Below are 22,064 nucleotides of genomic sequence, written 5' to 3' on the forward strand. Positions count from 1 at the left end.
TGCACGCACTCATCACATCTTTGGCATGCTGTCGAAATATAGAGTACCCATAGTGGGGGAGAATTGCCCAGAAATTTGCGGATGGATGACCTAAATCAGGCAGTCACTGCACTCAAATAGGGCAACCAGCCAGAAGTGATTAGATGAAAGAGACATATTAGTCCTTGAAGGAGTCCAAAAACGCCTTTGCTTCATTCACGGTAGTAAACAACTTCATGTCCCCGTTATGGAAAACTTTGAAACAAGCAGGAAATTGGAGAGAAAATTGCACCCCGTGCTGAATCAACTGAGAGCAGTAAGGTGAAAATTCCTGTCTAGCAGCTTGCACTTTTGCAGAAAAATCAGAAGGGAGTACCAGGATGCTGGTATTAATGTTTAAAAAGAAGATGGAGTAGATTTTAAACTAAATCATGGGAGAAAGCTGACAATCACTCAGGAGTGCATGGTTCAAAGTGAGGTATCTTTAAAGGATATTGGTATAATGGGGAAGTTAGAATATCAAAAGGGCAACAATAGCCCAAGTGCATTTAAATGAAGAGAAGACAGATAAATAAATGGAGACAAAAACTGATATTATTCAAACAGAATATTGTCTGGAACCAGCAGATGTGGCTGGCCACAAACTTGTTGGATCTGCAGTGGCCTTGACAGATATTGTATCCTTCCAAGCAGCACATTTTGATCAACAAACTGTCTCCCAGCATGTCAATCATCACATGAACATGTGATGATTGACATGCTGGAAATGGTGTCAGACGTTTTCCTTCGAGGAGACCAGTTATTTTTTGGGGGTCCCGGCATGTCTGTCAACCAGCGTCATGCAGTGCCGGGGGAGGCTCTTTAGGCACTGATGACATGTCATGACACGGTGGCAGGTGCCAGTAGATCTCATTGTTGAGGCCATCAGGTTGTGCAGTGTTGGGATGGAGGATCCAGGACTGTTCCTTGTGGTTTGGCCGGTATGTTGGATCCCCACCTCGTGCATTTCCACGCGCTTGTTTGGTCACCCGCCACTTGGGCTTTGTGGGTTCGTGGGAGTGGTCGGCATGGTGTCGAGCCATGGGAGCTTGCAGCTTTTGAGTGAATTTACAACTATGACTGAGTAGATATAGCATTACGATTGAGTAGATATACATAACGATTATTGAATCTTAAGTATCCATTCAAGATTATCAAGAGAGCGTTCAAGAGGACTCTTCATGCTGAGAGACAATGGCTCCTCTTGGATTATATGAATGATTGTACGGATGAAAATTTTTAGTGTGTATATTAAAATATACAGCAACATCATCTGCCATAACTTCAGTGTGCTGTGGCGATCAAAAAAAGCAAACAATGTTAGGAATTATTTGGAAGGGAATGGCAAATAAAACGATGGATGTCATACTACCTCTGTATTGCTCCATGGTGAGACCAAATTTTAAAAACTGTGTGCAATTCTGGTCGCTGCATCTCAAAAAAGATTATAGTTGCACTGGAGAAGTGCAGAGAAGGGCAACCAAAATAAGGGACATGGAATGGCTCCCCTATGAGGAAAAGCTAAAGATGTTAAGGCTGTTCACTTTGAAGAAGAGACGACTGAGGGAGGATTTGATAGAGGTCTACAAAATAATGAAAGGACTTGAAACAAGTTAATGTAAATTGGTTATTTACTCTCTCAGATAATAGGACTAGGGGGCACTCCATGAAGTTAGCAAGTAGCTCATTTAAAACAAATCGAAGAAAATTATTTTTTGCTCAGCACATAGTTAAGCTCTGGAATTCATTGCCAGAGGATGTGGTTACAGCAGTTAGTGTAGCTGGGTTTAAAAAAGGTTTGGATAAATTCCTAGAGGAAAAATCCATAAACTATTATGGTAATTAATAAGCAATAGTAGCTTGGGATTTATTTAATGTTTGGGTACTTGCCAGGTACTTGTGACTTGGATTGGCCACTGTTGGAAACAGGATACTGGACTTGATGGACCCTTGGTCTGACCCAGTATGGCATATCTTATGTTCTTATATACCCCCTCTCTAATCCCTTTCCTTACTCTATACACACCTCCATAAATCCCATGTGCAGATCCAGGCTTCCTTAGAGCATAGTACTGTGGTGTACCTCAGGCTGCTTCCTCTTCCTTGCAGCCCAGGGTCAGAATATTATGCTTTTAACCACAAGGGGACACCGTATAGCACGCATTTCTAAGTGCAACTCTTTGTCCCTGTGCGGCATTGGAAGAAGCAGCCCAAGATGCCGGAGGAATTTTCAGTTAGAGGAAAAGGAGGAAAGATGTACAAGCTGCTGCCTCTGCTGCTTACACCCAACTCTTTGGTCCCCTTCAGCAATTCTGTGGAGAAGATAGGACTGGATTTTGTATCCTTTTGTGCAGGTGCAGAATTGTGAGAGATCAGGGGCACTGAATATAGCCCATATAGAAAAAAATAACCAATGTTGCTCAAACAACAAGACCATCAACTTTTAGCATCCAGCTTAGACACTGATTTTTTTTTTTCCATGCAATCCCTGCCTATCTTGACTAAGTCCCACAAACACATTGGGACCAATACAAAAATGTTGTGCTGAAAGTAGGCGCTGAGTGTTCAGGCACCTCTCATGGGGGGTACAATGCGATATTTAAGGCTCGTGCTGTCAAGGAGCGCTAGGGGCGATTGTGTGCCCCTAGCGCCACCTCGACAGCGTGTGCCCGAGAGAGGTCCGCTGTCGGTGGCTGTCCGCCGGTTAAGAAGATGGACACTGAATTTATCAGCATCAGTTTTCCTAACTAGTGCACACGCACAGGTTAGGAAAATGGGCACTGATAAATTCAGCATCCATTCTCCCAACCTGACTACCAGCATCGGAATATACAAATCAATATGAAAGTGTCGGGCACTTTCGGGACAGCCTTCTAAAGGTGATTGGTCCTTTGACTGACAAATGTCAGTGAAAAGGACCAATGGGCAATAAGTGAAGGAGTGAATAAATTAATATTAAGTGCCCAACCCTTTATTTATTCACTCCTTACAGTGCAAGCAGTCAGGTTTGGAAAATGGACACTGAATTTATCAGCCTCTGTTTTCCTGTGGCCAGTGGTAGGTGTCCACCTTCATGGAGCGGAAGGATGTAGGGCTGTCATCTCCCAATTAAATAAAAAACAAAAACAAAAAACAAAACAGGGATGGGATCCATCAGGTCTAGAGGACACATATAAAGAGCAGGTAGTAAAATACTGCACGGAGCGGCAGTAGCCACAGAGGCATTCACGGAGCGGGATGCCAGTGGCCAGTGGTAGGTGTCCATATAAAGAGCAGGTAGTAAAATACTGCACAGAGCGGCAGTAGCCACAGAGGCATTCACGGAGCGGGATGCCAGTGGCCAGTGGTAGGTGTCCACCTTCACGGAGCGGAAGGATGGAGGGCTGTCATCTCCCAATTAAATAAATAATAAAAAAACCCAGGGATGGGATCCATCAGTTCTAGAGGACGCATATAAAGAGCAGGTAGTAAAACACTGCATGGAGCGGCAGTAGCCACAGAGGCATTAACGGAGCGGGATGCCAGTGGCCGGTGGTAGGTGTCCACCTTCACAGAGTAGAAGGATGAAGGGCATCCATCTCCCAATTAAAAAAAGAAAAGAAAAAAAGAAAAAAAAACAGGGATGGGTTCATGGGCTTATAGGTATTACCAATTATTAGGCTTTTCAATATTTGATGATAGTTAATGTGACTTTCAAGGCATTCTTCACTTTCGGTGCATGTCCGGCATGACTCCTTGCTTCAATGACAGGGGAAAAGAAAAACTGATACTTCACACATTTCCAGCATTGCCCTCTGCTTCATGGCAGAGAGCTATGCTGCCGCTTACCCAACTAATCAAACTTAATATTTCACTTGGAAGCAGCTCCAGCACTGCTCTCTACATTAATGGTGGGGGTGAAAAGGGAATTAGAACATAAGGTTACTAAGAGCCAAGAGAAACAGTTAAGTATGAGAACAAATGTGTGAAGCTTGCTGGGCAGACTGGATGGACCGGTTGGTCTTCTTCTGCCGTCATTTCTATGTTTCTATGTTTCTAACCCATGGATGTGCCAGGGGTTCAGGATCCGGATGCTTGTGAACTGATCGTCCACTTCCTGCACCTGACTTCCGTGCTTTTTTTTTTTTTTTTTAAAGAGTTGTTCCTCCTACTTAATATCCCAACAGAAAAGCAGGCGTTTAATTTCTGATTGTTGAAATGTGCATCCTAGACGCACATTTATTTTTTGCATTGGGAGTGAATGGCTAATAGACTCATTCACATGCATTTGCATGCGATGAGTGCTATTAGTTTCACTCCATGTTGGACGTGCGTTGTAGAGGCGCTAATCCCCTTATTGCATAAGAGGATTAGTTGGAGCCTATACAACCCGTGTCCAACTGTGGGTTATACAGTGCACTTTGCTCCATTGTGGCTTAGGAACAGAGCACAGCCTTAGTCTAAACTCTGCTCAGTGGTATCTGTAAGCTATCTGTCTGTAGTTTCAAGAATGAGCACTACCTTTGCCTTACTAATTAATCTTGTGCTGTTTTCTATGTATTAAACAAAGGGTAGTGGTTTCCTATAAAATTAGGCTGGGCACTCAGATTTATCCACAGAACTGGTGATGACTTCTACACAGCTGAGCAACTGAGTGTTCCTGCACTAGACTTCTGTTTTCAGTTTGTTGGGGGTGGGAAGAATTTGTTCACAGCTTGCTCCAGTTATACTGTTATGTTCTAGATTTTACATCCCTAGTATCCTGTTGTCTGTGAAAAGTGGACAAGCAATGTATTACATTAATTATGTGTATGTGGAGTAGCCAAATAAATAGCCCTTATTAAATGATGACAGCATGGTTAGTTATGAAGGGCTCTAAAGCATTTATTTTCTTACAGTTGAAGAAAACTGTCTTAGAATTTGATAAGACAAAGGAAGAGTTGATTGCTACACAAAAGGAGCTGAGGAATGCAGACCAGGAAATCATGGTGAGCATTTGCAACAAGAAACCCTTCCAGCACAGCTGTAGTAATCCTAAACTTGTCATCCACTTTTTCCTATCTCCTTTTCATACAGCTCTCATTAGAGAACCATCATGCTTGGTCTCCAGGATTTTCACATTATTCTTACACACACTGGCCAAATGTAACAGTAATTTTAGGCTTACAGCTGAATGCAGTCTTTCAGAGCTGCTTCCAGTGCTTGTTTGACCAGGTGCTGGCATTTGTTTAAGAAAATTCTTGGCTTATCTTCACCTTGAATATGCTCCGTACTTTCAGCCTGGGGCCTGTGAGTGCCACTTGAGTGCATTCCCAGTTCGAGAAGCAGGAACCTGAATCAAAACTGAAACCATAGGCTACTGCTTGGGCATTGCAAAAAGCCAAACAGTAGACTTTAGGCAAGTCCTCAACCAACCTTTTCGTTTGAGCATTTGTTTTTATGACAAATCTTTATTGCTAATATCTTAAATGTCTTATGTTTACATTTTAAACTTGAGTAAACAAGTAATTCTTTCACTTACATATACCACAGTTTGATGTTCCCTTTAAGACATCATTGAATTCAACTATGTAAGTGTATCTAGGTTAAATGCCTTGTTGGAGGAAGGTAATGGTGGGATTTATGTTTTTATTGTATATCATGTAATGATGAAAATGTATGGTTCCCTGTACGTACCGGATCAGTCCAGACACCTGGGTTGTGACTCCGCACCAGCAGGTGGAGACAGAGTAAAACTTGTCGGGCTCCCTACATATAGTAAGGTGCCACCCACAGCCCCTCAGTCTTTCTCTGTCTCCAGCAGATGGGGCAGGTCCACCCACAGTCTCTGGAATCCCTGGGGTTGGAGTTAGCCAGTCAGGGATAGAAAAAAAAAAAAAAAAAAAAAAACCATAGGACAGAAAGGGGATTTTCCTTTTTTGTTTTAATTCATAGTAAAAAAAAAAAAAAAAGAATTAGAAAGTTTTGGGCCAGGAAGCTCCCGGTGGAAGTGCCTCCCAGGGGGGTTGCCAGATCCTGAGGGGATCATCCTCCCCTGGTAGAGGCCGCTGCTGGGGTCGAGGACCCGGCCCCTCTGGCAGCAGCGTTGGGGGTGACACCGGGGAGCCCGGTTCACTCACCCCCAGTGGAGCCCGGAGGCTTTTCAGCACCCTGGTCAGCGACTTTAGTAAAAAAAAAAAAAAAAAAAAAGGGTTTTTGTTACTTTTGCGCCGGCTCTCTCTCTCTCTCTCTCTCTCTCGCTCTCCCGCGCGACGTTTCGTTCGGGGGGGGGGGGGCGGTTTGTTTTGCTTAGGGCTGCGGCGTTTTTCGTGCGATCTCGGCCGGAATGCCCGTCGGGGCCGCCTGCCGCGCGTGCGGCTCCGCGCGCACGCGAGTCTCGAGGGACGGCATGTGTTCGGGCTGCCTCGCCGGAGGCGAGGGACCGTCCGGGGGCGATCGGGGGGGTCGGACCCGGGCGTCTCGTTCGCCGCCGCGCGTTTGTGCAGTGCAGGAGGGGGGGCCGGATCCGTTCCCGCTTAGCGCGGGAGCGGCGGCCATTTTGTCGACCGTCCACGAGGCGACCAGGAGAGCCATGGAACATGGCTCCCAGCCCCCTCCGCTCTCCCCCCAGCCTCGGGCCGCGTCGGGGGCGCCTCGGGGTGCCTCCGATGCGGCTGACTGGGGTTCGGGGGAGGGGCGCTCGGACTCTGAAGAGTCCTTTTCGGAGGATTTTAATTTTTTATTAAAAAAATTGGCGATGTATCAGAGGGAGCGGCGCAGGCACGGGAAAGTGCCAGGAGATGCGGATGGGCGGTCCCGCTCCCGGAAGAGGTCTGCCCGCCCTAGAGACACGGCTGTGCCCCCGAAGGACAAGCGGCTGGCGCGTGGCGCGCCCCAGGACGCGGATTCGGAATCCACTTCCTCGGAGGAGGAACGGTCGATCTCGGGGGCGCCGGAAGGGCCTGAGGGGCCCGATGAGCAGGGTCCAGCGCAGTCAGGCGCAGGCAAGGGCGCGCAGACGGGGGATGGTGACGACCCCAAGGTCGTCCGCCTGTTTAAGAGGGAGGAGCTCTCCCCTCTCATTCCAGCGATCCTCGACGAGATTGGAGTGGAGGCCCCGCCGGTGGAAACCCGTCAAGGGCCTAAGATGGATCCGGTACTCCTGGGACTCGCGGGTCCTACGGTAGCGTTCCCTTTCCATTTTTCTGCGTCCGACATTCTCTTCCGAGAATGGGACACCCCGGAGTTGGGCCTCAAGGTAAGTAAGGCTATGGATAAGCTATATCCTCTGCCGGAGGATGCCTTGGAGCTCCTGCGGCTCCCTCGCATGGATGCCGCTGTGTCGGCGGTCACCAAAAGGTCGACCATTCCCGTCACCGGCGCTACGGCGCTGCGGGATGTCCAGGATCGGAAGCTGGAGGTGCAGCTCAAGAAAGTGTTCGAGGTGTCAGCCCTGGGAGCGAGGGCTGCTATTTGCAGCAATTTTGCGTTGCGGGCTGGGCTCCGCTGGGCCCAGACCTTACAAGCGAATGCGGGTCTCTCAGAAGGGGAGGCTGCTCAGGCGGACCTTCTGGAGGCAGTAATCGCTTACAGCGCTGATGCCATGCATGATCTGCTGCGCACCTCGGCCCGGGCCATGGTGTCTGCGGTTTCAGCGCGTCGTCTTCTCTGGCTCCGAAACTGGGCTGCGGACGGTACGTCTAAGGCTCATCTCGGCGCCTTGCCTTTTAAGGGGAAGTTGCTGTTTGGAAAGCAGCTGGATGATATCATGCAGTTCCTGAGTGAGAACAAGGCTTTTAAGCTACCGGAGGACAGGCCACGTCCTAGACCAAATTTTTCTGCACGGAACTGTTTTCGAAACAACCGTCGCCAGAGGCCGCAGAGGTCAGCTGGGGCAGGTCAATCCTTTAGAGGAGGCGCTACCAGAGCTTTGACCTGGCCCCAGCCCTTTCGGGGGAAGAGATTCAACAGATCAGGTGGATCCTCGGCGGGATCCGGGGCCAAGTCGGCCCAATGATACGATATTGGTTCGTTTCTCGGCGAAGGCTCAAGAGGACGTTCCACGGGTGGGAGCGCGCCTCGAGAGTTTTTACGAGGAATGGACCAAAATCACTTCGGACCAGTGGGTGCTAGACGTGATAAGACACGGTTACGCGTTAGAATTTGCACGTCTCCCCTGGGACAAGTTTCTCGTATCCCCCTGCAAGGCCGTAGCCAAAAGGGCCGCCGTACGGGCAACCCTCCAGCGCCTGGAGGCTCTGGGCGCCATCACTACTGTGCCGCCGGCGCAAAGGGGCATGGGAAGGTACTCCATTTATTTCGTGGTTCCAAAAAAGGACGGAGCGTTTCGTCCGATCCTCGATCTAAAGGGAGTAAACCGGTGCCTTCGTGTTCCACGGTTCAAGATGGAAACAATTCGCTCGGTAGTGGCTGCGGTTCGCCCAGGCGAGTTCCTAGCGTCCCTGGATCTGACGGAGGCGTATCTCCACATAGGGATCCAGCCCGCCTATCATCAATACTTGCGATTTTGCATCCTGGGCAAGCATTTCCAGTTCAGGGCTCTTCCCTTCGGTCTCGCCACGGCTCCACGCACCTTCACCAAGGTTATGGTGGTGGTGGCTGCTCAGCTCCGGCGGGAAGGGCTCTTCGTGCACCCTTACCTGGACGATTGGCTCATTCGGGCCAAATCCAAGATGGAGTGTCGGCAAGCGGTGACCAGGGTCCTGCGGCTCCTGCGGTCGCTTGGCTGGGTGGTCAATCTAGCCAAGAGTCACCTTCAGCCCACCCAGAGGTTAGAATATCTGGGGGCCTTGTTCGACACCAGGGAGGCCACGGTATCCCTGACTCGGGACAGGATCCTCAAGCTCCAGGGACAGGTGCGGCGTTTGCTAGCGCTACAATGCCCTTTGGTCCGCGATTTCCTGATGGTCTTGGGTTCCATGGCGTCGACACTCGCCTTGGTGCCTTGGGCTTTTGCTCATCTGCGACCGTTACAATCAGCGTTACTTTCCCGCTGGAGGCCGGTCTCGGAGGAGTTCCTGCGCCCGCTGCCTCTCACGGACCGCACCAGGGCCAGCCTGCAGTGGTGGCTCTGCCCCAACCATCTGACGTGCGGCGTTTCTCTGATCCTGCCCAATTGGACGGTGGTCACGACGGATGCCAGTCTCTCGGGTTGGGGAGCGGTCTGTGGGGGGCGCTCGGTGCAGGGCCTGTGGTCAGCCCAGCAGTCGCAGTGGTCCATCAATCGGTTGGAGACCAAGGCGGTGGCGCTGGCGTTGCAAGCTTTTCTGCCGTGGATACGGGGTCAGGCGGTTCGAGTCCTGTCGGACAACGCCACCACGGTAGCCTATATCAACCGTCAAGGCGGGACCCGGAGTCAGCAAGTGGCGGAGGAAGCGGCTCAGTTGATGTGCTGGGCGGAACGGCACCTCAGCAGCATTGCGGCTTCACACATCGCCGGCGTCGACAACGTCCAAGCGGACTTCCTCAGCCGGCACCGGCTGGATCCAGGGGAGTGGGAACTCCCGGAGGTAGCGTACCGACTCATCTGCGCCAGGTGGGGTCAACCACGTCTGGATCTGATGGCCACCCGCGCAAAACGCAAAGGCTCCGAGGTTCTTCAGCCGTCGGAGGGAGCGGGGCGCGGAAGGGGTCGATGCACTCGTGCTTCCTTGGCCCACGGACGTGCTGCTCTACGTGTTTCCCCCGTGGCCTCTGATAGGCAAGGTGCTCCGGATCGAGCTACATCCGGCGGAGGTGATCTTGGTGGCGCCGGAGTGGCCACGGCGTCCGTGGTTCGCGGATCTACTGCGGTTAGCGGTGGAATCTCCGCTCCGTTTGCGGGGCGACGCGACCATTCTGCGACAGGGACCCGTTTGTTTGGAGGACGCGGATCACTTTTGTCTCGCGGTTTGGCGTTTGAGAGGGCGCGTCTAAGGTCCAAAGGGTACTCCGAGGCAGTGATCACCACGTTGTTGAGGGCTAGAAAACAGTCCACGTCTTTGACCTATATGAGGGTCTGGACGGTCTTTGAGGACTGGTGTAGTGCTCGCGAGGTGAACCCCATTCGGCCGGAAGTTCCGGAGATTCTCTCTTTCCTTCAAGAGGGCCTCTCGAAGGGACTGTCCTGGAGTACCCTGAAAGTTCAAGTGGCAGCCCTTGGCTGCCTTCGAGGTAAGGTCCGGGGAGTGTCCTTGGCGGGCCATCCGGATGTGACACGGTTTCTGCGGGGGGCGAAGCATCTCCGTCCGCCGGTCCGGAATCCGTGCCCCTCCTGGAACTTAAACTGCGTGCTTTCGGCTCTTTGTGGGCCGCCTTTTGAACCGGTCAAGCGGGCGACGTTGAAGGATTTAACATTGAAAACAGTGTTTTTGGTCGCTATTACGTCCGCGCGTCGGGTCTCGGAGTTACAAGCTCTTTCTTGTAGAGAACCGTTTTTGCGTTTTACAGAGACTGGTGTCTCTCTGCGGACTGTCCCCTCCTTTTTACCCAAGGTGGTGTCGTCCTTTCACTTAAATCAGTCAGTTGATCTTCCCGGGTTTTCGGCCATGGATCCTCAGGCCAGGGGATCGAGGGAGCTGAGGAAACTTGATGTCCGTAGGATTCTACTTCGTTATCTGGAAGTTACGAATCCTTTCCGGGTTTCCGATCACTTGTTTGTTCTCTGGTCGGGGGCTCGTAGAGGATCGGCGGCTTCACGGGCCACGATTGCGCGTTGGCTCAAGGAGGCGATTAGTTCGGCGTATCTTCTGCAGGGCAAGTTGGCACCCAGGGAGCTTCGTGCACATTCGACGCGGGCGCAGGCCACGTCTTGGGCCGAAGTTTCTAGTGTGTCCACACGAGATCTGCAGGGCGGCAACGTGGAAATCGTTGCACACTTTCACGAGACATTACAGGCTTGATGTCCAGGCGACTGCGGCTCAGGGTTTTGGGGCGAGTGTTCTCCGAGCGGGACTCTCTACTTCCCACCCTGGGTAAATTGGCTCTGGTATATCCCAGGTGTCTGGACTGATCCGGTACGTACAGGGAAAGGAAAATTAGTTCTTACCTGATAATTTTCGTTCCTGTAGTACACGGATCAGTCCAGACTCCCGCCCATCTGTGTCTTGTAGTTTAGATCAGAAGAAAGAGAGAGAGTCTGCTCGTTTGCTTATTTGGCTATTTGGCTATTGTAGTTTGCAGTTTGCACGTTGTGTTCATGGTTCTGAAGGTTTTCGGCTCCAGCTCAGGGGCTGTTGTGAATTGGCCTCATGTTTGGGGTTTTTTTCTAGTTAGCTAGTTTTTTTGGCTTTATCTGGCTTTGACATTACGTGCGACTGAGGGGCTGTGGGTGGCACCTTACTATATGTAGGGAGCCCGACAAGTTTTACTCTGTCTCCACCTGCTGGTGCGGAGTCACAACCCAGGTGTCTGGACTGATCCGTGTACTACAGGAACGAAAATTATCAGGTAAGAACTAATTTTCCTTTTTTCATGTTAAAGCTGTTACCCACTTAGAACAACTTTTATATTTTACAATGCAGAAAACAAGTATTTAAATAAATAAATGAATCCTTGAGAGAACACTTTTTAAGTAAACAAGGTGCTTGCAGTCCCATAGACACATTATATCTGCAGGATTGCAAGCATATTTTCAGAGGGAACAGAGTTTTCCTTTCAAAATGCAAACTGGCAGGGAATGGGACTTTTTACCACATGCATTTGTGCCTTCTTTAGAAGCAGGTGCAAATATACATTCACACAATATGCACCAGGATTTAAAAACAAAAATGCAATCCCTGCATATACTTCCCCTCCTGACTTAACCCCACCTTTATTTATTTGTGCCACAATAAAATACCTGCCTTGATGATAGCATGCTGCTTTTATCCAAAGTGGAGTGGGGGGGTGGCCATTTTCAGCAGCTCTTTATGTGGGTAAATAGGTGTCTACCCCTGTAAAAAGGTTTGAAAATTGGCTTCTGAATGTTTAGATATCCTAACTAAACCATTAGGCTGTGTTCCTTACCTACCCAATATTGAAGTATTAATATCCTAAGATGAGCATGGAGCGAGACCTCGCTGCTTTTGATATTTGGAACCCAGATGTCAGAAGCGTTTTCTCCATTGACCAGATGGGCTGAATTAGCCATGATGCTTGGGTGACATCATCCGGCGCTGAACGGACCCCTCTCTTTGAGTTCAGTAAAGCTTTTACTCTACTGAGCATGTGCCTGACTTCTCAAACAAGTGCTACTACCATCATGATTTCGTCTAGTTTATTCTTTTTTTTGTCTGCACTACTGTCCAGAACATTCATATCTCTCTTGTTTTTAAGAAGTTTTTCTCTCAGTCCTTCGGAGTTTTATTTTTTTCTAGCTTGGCAGCTTCATGAAAGCACTTTTCAGTGCTACAAAAAAAAAACAAACATGAAAAAAGATGTTTGATGGAAGAAAATGCCTGGGTTCAAAAGACCTACCATTAGTGGCTTCAAGGACTGCATCAGCAGGCGTAACATGTCCATCATAGATGGGCACAACCTATGTTAGAAGTGACTGGGACCCTACCATGTCTCTTCCATTTATGCCGGATGTCCACCAGAATACAGAAAAATCATGCCTATAAGATAGCTGAACTTCGGGGCCATCAGAGCTTCTCTTATTCAATGAGCTCTGGGTACAGTGAATCAAGCAGGGCTCCTCACACTGCGGAATGGTATCTGGGTCGAGCAGCTGCAGGAAGTGCTGGGCATCAGAAGACAACCTAGTCAGAACTCAGAAAACAGGGCTGGGGTCCTTGGTGCCATTGGCGCATTGACTAACGAGAGCCTCTTCTAAGCCAGGGACCTCAGCACCCAGTGGATTTGGTGCAGTCGGCGCCATCTAACTAAGGGACCAGCATGGTTGATGCCATCAAAGTATAAGACTTCTGCATCATCTGCGCAGAGGAATCCAGCATTGCTGATGCATTCGCTATTGCTGGCTCATATGGTACTGTTGACACTGTCAAGGCAATCTGCTCCTATGGAGCTTTCAATGCATAAGAGCCAGGCAACAGAACAAAAAGATTCCCTCTATACAGTCTGCACGCGTACTATCTATCCTGTAACAAGAGCAAGAGTTGTCAACTTGGAGAGGACCAAGGTGCGAATCTTTGCAAATTACTTCATCTTTTTGGGCTAGGAAAATTCCCATGCCTTTTCCCATCTTTCTACCCAATCCAAAGCCAACAGGAACTCTTTCAGTGGCATGGTGGGGCTCTGAAACATCAGCCCCTTCTATCCTGCCCTTATTTACTGCACAGACCTAGGAGGTCCAATCAGTAGTCCTTCCATAGAGCTTAGAGGAAGCCTTTTGGAGCAGTGATGCAATCTTTGAAACTAGAACGTTATTTTCCCCAACACCAGCACAGGGGCTCAACCAATGGACCAGATGATGGAGTTACTCAAGGATTTCTTTACATCTTTAGCAACAAGTGACAAACGGGGGGGATCTTATGTCCAGTTTTGTCTCAGATGTCAGTTGCCTGGTGCCTTCCCTCAGTAACCAATTCTTTGGGTTAGTCCTTAACTCAGCTCCATCATTGGCATTAGAGGAGATTTATCATCTGTCTGAGAAAGAGGACACAAGGTGTGTCTTCCAGAATCTATGGGAGCCCATGAGCCCCAGGGCCATCAAAGTTCCCATCCTGGTCTTCGTTGGTGTCCTGGGTAAGTATCCTGCATTTATCAGATTCAGAAGAAGGTTTGGGCATATCTTCTGATGTTCCACCGGAACGCTCCTCCCCACTGAATGATCTATTGTTTTCCAAAATTCTGGTTAAGTTGGAAAGGATCCTCATTGTCTGTGCATATAGGCATTGATGTTCCTTTAGGTCAGTGGTTCTCAACCCTGTCCTGGGGACCCCCCCCAGCCAGTTGGGTTTTCTAAATATCCACAATGAATATGCATGAGAGAAAATTTGCATGTTATGGAGGCAGTGTATGCAAATTTTCTCTCTTGCATATTCATTGTGGATATCCTGAAAACCCGACTGGCTGGGGGTCCCCCCAAGACAGGGTTGAGAATCACTGCTTTAGGTCCTGGAGATCCTTTTTGCTGGAAACTAATTCAGAACCAGCGGTGCTGCAGTTTTATAAAATTCTTTGAGACCTTCAGTCCAGAATGTAGGAAAGTCCAGCTCATTGGCAATTCCTCAGATTCAGGGTGGATGGTCAATACCACCAATACAAGATCCTACTCAACGGCCTATTGTAAGCTTCAAGGGGTGTTCACGAAGTGCTTTATAGTGGTGTGGCACACCTCCATTGTCAGGACATATCGGCCTTTCCATATCTGGATGTCTGGTTAGTGACAGGTTCCTCAAAGACAGGTATCTTGACATTGCTAAGTCAAATGATATATCTGCTACAGTCTCTTGGATTTGGCATCAACTTCAACAGGTCAGACCTAGTCCCAGTTCAGAGGATACAGTTCGTTGGAGCCTGGCTAGACGCAATTGGGGAAAGGGCATTCTTTCCAGTGGTCAGAGCAGCCCATCTTTGTGCCCTGGTGCAAAACCTGGTACATTGGAATCTGTCTATGGCTCATTCAGTTTTAATCATCCTTTCTTACATGGCTGCTACAATCTACATGGTGCAGTTTGCTCATCCTCACGTGAGACCTCTTCAGTGGGCCTTTTGTTCAAAGTGGCACCCATTCAGATAACCCTGGTCATATCCTGTCAAGATAACTGAGATTAAAGATGTCCTTCCGATAATGGTTGAGCTCAAGGTTCTCAAAATAGGCTCCCCTACTGTGAATGCTTCCAGTTCAGGCGATATTGGCAATGGATGCCTCCACCAGGGACTAGGGAGCACACACAGGCTTTTATTGAACCCAAGATATGTGGTCTTTTGATGGAATACCGCTGTCAGATAACTCTTGGAATTCTGAGTTTGCACACCTTCTGCAAAGCAAACAAATTCTAATTCAGGTAATCAAATAGAAACATTTTATGTAAGCAAGCAAGACAGGACAGGTTCCTGGATTCTCTGCCAGGAGGCCCAATAAATTTGGCATGGGTTGTCAGCCACAGAGCCTACCTTTTGGGTGGTGTACCTCCCAGGGATGTCCAACATACTGGCGCATCGTTTCAGCCAGATTTTTCAACCACGCAAGTGGTCATTGGACCAGGGAGTGGCAGATGGCCAGTTCTCCCTATGGAGTCAACAGACTATGGACCTGTTTGAGTCTGAGATAAATTGGAAAATAGAGTTTCTGCTCTGTTCTTCCAAGCAAGTTTAGATTTGTGCTTGACACATTTCTGCTCAAATGGGATAGAAATATGATGGCAGAAAGATACCATATGGCCCATCCATCCAATTTATCTAGCCCTTAAAATTTCCATCATTCCCTCAGAGATCCCCTGTATTTATCCCATGCCTTCTTGAATTCAGATATCATTTTGCCTTCACCACCTCCTCTGGGAGGCTATTCCATGCATCCACTACCATCTCTGTAAAGAAATATTTCCTAAGATTATTCCTGTCTACCCCCATTCACCCTCATTCCATGACCCCTTGTTCAAGAGCCTCCTTTCCATTGAAAGAGGCCTGCCTCCTGTGCATGGAAACCCTTGAGATACTTAAATGTCTTTATCATATCTCCCTTTTCCTCTAGGTTATGCATGTTTAGATCTTTGTCTATTCCCATATGCTTTAGAACGAAGGCCACTGACCATTTTAGTAGCCACCCTTTGGAGTGACTCAACTGGTTTATATCTTTTTCAAGATGCACTCTCCAGAATTGTACACAATATTCCAAAGGAAGACTCCCCAGGGACCTATACATGGGCAATATCACCTCTATTTTTCTGCTGAACATTCTTTGCCCTATGCAGCTAAACATCTTTCTAGCTTTTGCTGTCACTTTATCCATTTGTTTGGCCATCTTAAGATCATCAGATACAATCACCCCCAGATCCCACTCTTTGATGCTTACAAGAATTTCACCTCCAATATTGTATGTCTTCCTTGAGTTTTTGCATCCTAAATGCATTATTCTGCATTTTTTAGCTTTAAATTTTAGCTGACAGGCTCTAGGCCATTCCTCAAGCTTTGCTAGCTTATTCCTCATATTTTCTACACCTTTTTGGTATCATTGGCAAAAAGGCAAACCTTTCCTGACAATCCTTCTATATTACTCACAAAAAAAAAAAAACAGTCCCAGGACTGAATCCTGAGGCACACAACTAGTAACGCCTCTCCCACCAAGAGTAAACTCCATTTACTACTACCTTTTATCACTGCCCACTCAGCTAGTCTCTAACTCAGTCACTCTAGGTTCCATACAAAAGGCGCTCAATTTATTTGCAAGTCGTCTTTGCGGAAGCATGTCAAAGTCCTTACTGAAATCCAAGTACATTGCATCATGTGCTCTCCCTTGAAGCAACTCTATGGTCCCCTAATCAAAGAAATTGATCAGATTTGTCTGACAAGATATACCTCTAGTAAAACTATGCTGTCTTAGATCATACAATCCGTTGGATTCCAGAAACTGCACTATCCTCTGTTTTAGTAGCGATTCTATTAATTTGCTCACTACAGAGATCAGACTAACTGGCCTATAGTTCCTAGCCTCTTCCGTACTTCCACTTTATGAAAAGAAACCACATCTACTCCTACTCCTCTCAGGCCTCTGAAACTACTTCCAACTCTAAAGAAGCATTGAAAACAACAGCTAATGAAGCTGCCAAGAGAGTTCTAAGTTCATTCAGTAACCTCAAATGTACCCATCTGGCCCCATCACCTTATCTACTTGAAGTTTAGTTAGCTCCTCAGGAACAACATTTCTGAAAATTGTTTGAATTTTACCTCACTTCTAATCTTATTGGTATTCATTTTATGTGGTCCTGCTTCAGGCCCTTCCACAGTGAACACCAAACAGAAATCTTTGTTGAGCAATTTTGCTTTTTCCTTATCAGTCTCTACATATTCCTCCCCTCCACTTCTGAGTCTTACAATGCTGCTTTTGTACTTCCTTCTATCACTGACATATCGAAAAGAAAAATATTGTCCTTCCATTTTACTGTATTTGCTATGTTTTTCTTCCATTTAAATGTTGGCATTCCTGAATACTTTTCCAGCTTCTCTTAGCTTTTCCAGATATTGGTGCCCATCTTCCATTTTGTGTATCTCTTGTAGTTTATAAATTCTAACCTTTTTTCCTTTACCTTTTCAGCTGTCTTTAGAAAACTACAGTGGCCTCTTTTTCCTCTTTCCTTTTATTTACTTTCGTAACAAAAAAGTTAATTGCTCTTATAATATCTCCTCTCTGTGATGGAGGTCTGTATATTACACCAATATAAATAATGCTCCATTCTCTCTTTCCAAATTAACACACAGTGCCTCTGTCTTATCTCATAAGCCTGCTATTCTGTTGCTCTAATATTATTTTTTAAATATAATGCCACGCCTCTTCCCTTCTTTCTCAGTCCTTTCTGAATAGATTGTAGCTCGGTATAACTATATCCCAGTCATGGTTTTCTGTTTACCAACTCTCCGTGACAGTCACTATATCTAAATCAGTTTCTTCAATGACTGCCTCTAGGTCTGGGACTCTTTTCCCCCCCCCGAATACTGTATGCATTGTATACATCGTATTCCAGATATTATCCGTTTTTACTCATATCTATACAAGTATTTAATGTTTTACTTATCTTACAGTTTTGTTTACCCATTCTGGGTTTACCTGGCAAACCCATTCTTAGGAGGGCTTTAAACAATTCTTGTTTAAAGCCCTCCTAAGTAGGTTTGCCAGGTCTGTATTGGAAGACATTGTGTCCCTTTTGTACGCATTTCCATCACTATCTTTTAGTAAACCAGGACAATTCAGAAGGTTGTATGGGGTGAAAATGGTCCTTGTTGCTCCAGCCTGGCACAGATAAGTGTGGTTCACATACCTGGTACAACTGTGTGCATCCTCCAATTCAGCTGCAGACCTCACCTTCTCTCCTCAATTAAGAGGAAAGAACTAAATCATCTAAATCTACCTCATCTCAACCTGACAGCATGGAAACTGAGTATGCGTCGATCTTTCCATGGGTGCTCGAGGAGGTGGAAGATATATTGACTTCTGCTGGAAAACCAACAACCAAGAGGATTCATGTTTTTAAGTGAATCAAATTTCTCACTTGGTGTCAGTCGTCATCTCTAGAGCCATCTGCATGCCATCCTAGAGAGAACAGGTATTGAAGAAAATCCTTATCTTCTTCAAGTTTGTGTAAGTCTTCTGTGAGGGTGTAGCTCAGTGTCATTGTGATTTACTGTCCTTATGTAGATGAAAGCTGATCTCCATTCATCCATTGGTCTAGGAGTTCATGAAAGTATTGCATATGAAACTCCCAGCCTCCAAGCTGGTAGTTCTATGAGATCTTAATGTTGTCCTTGCATAGTTGATGAAACAGCCATTCAAACCATTGGATTCTATTTTGCTGGAGTTCCTCACCTTGGAAAGTGATATATTTAGTGGCAGTCACTTCAATGAGTTGAGTTCAGTGAGATACAAACCCTGGTTTTTTACTCACCTTATCAATAAGGTTATGCTAGGTTCACACCCAAAGTTTCTCTCAAACATTGTAATGACTTTTCACATTAATCAAGCCATTGTCTTATCAAACATTTTATCCTAAACTGAATGTGCATAGAGGTAAGAGAGCCTTTCATACATTGGACTGTAAGAGGGCCTTAGCTTACTACTGCAAAGAACTCAGCCGCAGTGGCTAATCTTACTATATTGTATTGGCTGGAGAAATGCATTGCACATTGTTATACTTGGCTGGTCTCCAGAATACAGAACTAGTCAAAGCTTATGAAGTGCGAGCCATGGCTGCATCTGTTGCACATCTGAGAACTGTTCCTGTTGCAAAGCTGCAAGTTTGTCTGTACACACCTTCATCTCTCACTACTGTCTGGACAATCATACAAGTGACAGTAAATTTGGTCGAATAGTTTTGCACCGCCTGTTCAACCAGTAGTCCACTCTCCATGGGGGAGCCAGGTTATTTATTCAGTAGGTACCCCATAGTGCAGCCCTCAACTTGGGATTCCCCACAGGGCTGGGGGAACCCACTGTGTACAAGCCATGCACTTACACAGAATGATGGCTCAGAGGGGGTAGCGGCCTTGCACACACTGGCCCATGAATAAGAAGAGGCCTTGCTGGCAGAGCCCAAACAACTGGTGGCTGAAGAAGAGAAGAGGCCCAGTGGCTACCAAAGGAAAGATAAGGAGCGGCTCTGTTGGTGGTGGTAGAATAGGAAAGGGCCCACTGGTCGTCAGCAGAGCCCAACTAGCTGGCAGCTGAAGGAGAGGTGCTGCTGGCTGCCAACTGCCAGTATAAGAAGAGAGGTCCAGCAGCTGCTAGCAAACCCCAATCCACTGGCAATGGAAGGTAAGGATAGGCCCCACTTGCCTTAGAAAAGGAAAGGTGCTGTTGGCCACCAGCGGAACTCAACCCACCAGTGGCCACAGAAGAGACGAGGACCAGCAGTTGTCAGTTGAGCCCAATCTGCCAGCAGCCAAAAAAAGGCCTCAACTGCTTGCAGAGTTCATCTCGCCCATAGCCAAAAACGATTGGGCTTGATTGACAGTATATGTGAGAGAGGTAGAAGGAAAGAACATATGTATGAGTGTGAGTATGTGCAAGCATCTGTGGTTGTGGGTATGTGTGGGTATGAGGGAGGAGAAAGTTCCCCTCTACCCACACATCTCAGGGTGACTGGAAATCAAAAGTTCCCAGGTATGGAGAGTGGGGTTTTTTTTATCCTTATTAATTTTAATTATTGGGTGGAGTCTCTGTCTTCTATTTGAAATATTTTATTGGTGTTTGGGAAATTTTTATAATTTTTATGAGCTTTTCATTATTTGATCTAGTCATCAGCTTTTTTGAAATATTTGTTTTATGAATATGGTTTTACTATTGTGATTTATATTTCTTTGTTTTATGAGGACTGGTAGTATTTCTGTTTTTCCACTGTTGCACTGCACACAGTCTGGCTTGTTGTGGTTTCCAGTTCATTTTTTGTTTAAATGTTTGTTTACACTTTATAGTCTTTTTTTTTTTTTTGTATTTGTTGAATATGTATGTTCTGCATAGGTGACTGAGGTGAAGTATTCTGCAAGCATGTAATTTCTGTGTAGTGATCTATAGCAGACTGGTTTATTCTAATAGTGTTTTGGTATTTAGGGCCTGGTGTAATATTTGCAGTGTTGCCTTTTCATAAATAAGGCTGTTAATATTTGAGTGCCAGCAGTTATGCTGTTTTAATATGGAAGATTTACTAAACTATAATTGTAATTCAGTGTTTCCTGGGCAAAATGGAGTCTGAATGTAATTGTACTCTCGCCTCTTGCAAGTGTGGAGAATGTTCATGTGGGCTTTCATCAGTCGCTTTATAAACCCCATGGGGGATGGTTCTTGTCCTAGGCAGCATTTTATCAACTAGTAGCTGAATAGGGAGTTAGACTGCTGGATCAGATGGCAATCTTCAAGAATGCGAACATGCAAGTTTTTCCAGCCGGAAAAGAGAAGCAAACTTTCTTGGACTTGATGCCTTGCAATGTTGTATAGACAAATGCTTTTGTCGGCTGTGTTCCTACTGTGGCCTTTGATAGGAAGAGTGATTCAGAGGATTTTGGGGTATCTTGGCCTGGTGTTTATAGTGGCTCCAGACTGGCCAAGGAGCCTTTGGTATGCTGGATTTGGGTGATTATTCTACAGATATCCTTTGTAATTCGCTTGGCGCAGGGAGTAGTTTTCTCAGGGTCCCTTTTTGGCATTACGATCTGGATTGCTTTTGTCTTACAATCTGGCCTATAAGAGAGCTAGTCTTAAATTTGTATTTATTTATTTTTTTTAAAGAGGTTATTCCTAAGAGGTAGTGAATAGTCTTTTGAATCTCAGGCAGATGTCTACTTCTCTAACCTATCTATGGTCCTAGAGAATGTATTTTTTTTGAACATGGTACGCAGGTGTCCAATTGCTCCCTCAGAAGGTGTGGGTGTTAGTGATTTTGGAGTTCTTGCTAGCAGGACTTTCTTGAGGTTGGCACTTTTTCTTGCAGGTACATATGGAATAGTGTGCTACACGGGGCATATAATGCTGTGCCCTTGTTCTCTCTCCCAATATGCCTCCCTCTTGAAGGGAGGCATATTGGGAGAGAGAAGCCCAATATGCCTCCTTGTTCTCTCTCCCAATATGCCTCCCTCTTGAAGGGAGGGAGGCATATTGGGCTTCTGGCTGGAATTCCAGTTCCATCTTGGGGTCTCAACTTAGTTTGACCTTGGGTTAGTTCTGCAATTAGAGTTTATTAGGAAAATTTATGCTCAGACTACTCCCTTGAAGGCAGTATTTATTATGGTGGTTATTCAAAGAGAATCTTAAGAGTTGCTGACACTGTCTGGCAGGAGTCCTTTTTTTTGTGTTCTTCAAAGATTTGGACAAGGTTCCATCCTTTTTCTGGGAATGTTTTCTGCCTCTAATTTGAATCAGGTTGTTTGTCTGCCTTCATTTGCTAGGCAGTTGATTGAGGCAGATTGCTGCACGGTTTGCCTTGGGAAGAGTTCCTTGAAGTATTTCAAAGTTGCTAATGCCTTCAGGAAGTCAGCATATCTCTTGTTCTTTGTAGAGTTCCTAGGGATGAGATAGCATTTTAGATTTTGATAGCACATTGGATAAAGGTAATCATCTCAGCGGCATATGGGGGTACCAATGGGTATTTCCCAAAAAGATTAGGGCACATTCCACTACTGCTTAAGTAGTTTTCAGGGTGATGTTATGATTGGTTTGTCTGCTGGACATAGGCAGTGTGACAATTTCGTCTTCACTGCATTCCTTTTCAAGCATTGTTTTAAAGGTATGTGCTAGTCAGAAGGCATCATTTGCTGTAGGGATGTTGGGAATAGGTTTAGCAGTGTCCTGCCCTATTTAGGAGTAACTTAGGTACATCCTATTCATCTGGACTGGTTTGACTGTATGAAGAGAGAGGAGAAAGTTCTTACTTGATAATTTTCATTCCTTGAGTCCAGTCAGACCAGTCCAGAATCCTCACTGTACTGCCAAACTCATATCT

General features: G+C 46.5%; 1 protein-coding gene across 1 annotated transcript in view; it reads left to right on the top strand.

Annotated features, from left to right (window-relative positions):
• TRAIP (TRAF interacting protein) overlaps positions 1-22,064 on the top strand; it is a 138,197-nt gene that overhangs the window by 56,286 nt on the left and 59,847 nt on the right. The window contains exon 9 of the mRNA XM_029599671.1: positions 4,896-4,985. Coding sequence (XP_029455531.1) covers positions 4,896-4,985 — 90 coding nt within the window. The remainder of the gene's footprint in view (positions 1-4,895; positions 4,986-22,064) is intronic.

The sequence above is a fragment of the Rhinatrema bivittatum genome, chromosome 4, assembly GCF_901001135.1.
Source record: "Rhinatrema bivittatum chromosome 4, aRhiBiv1.1, whole genome shotgun sequence".
NCBI lineage: Eukaryota > Metazoa > Chordata > Amphibia > Gymnophiona > Rhinatrematidae > Rhinatrema > Rhinatrema bivittatum.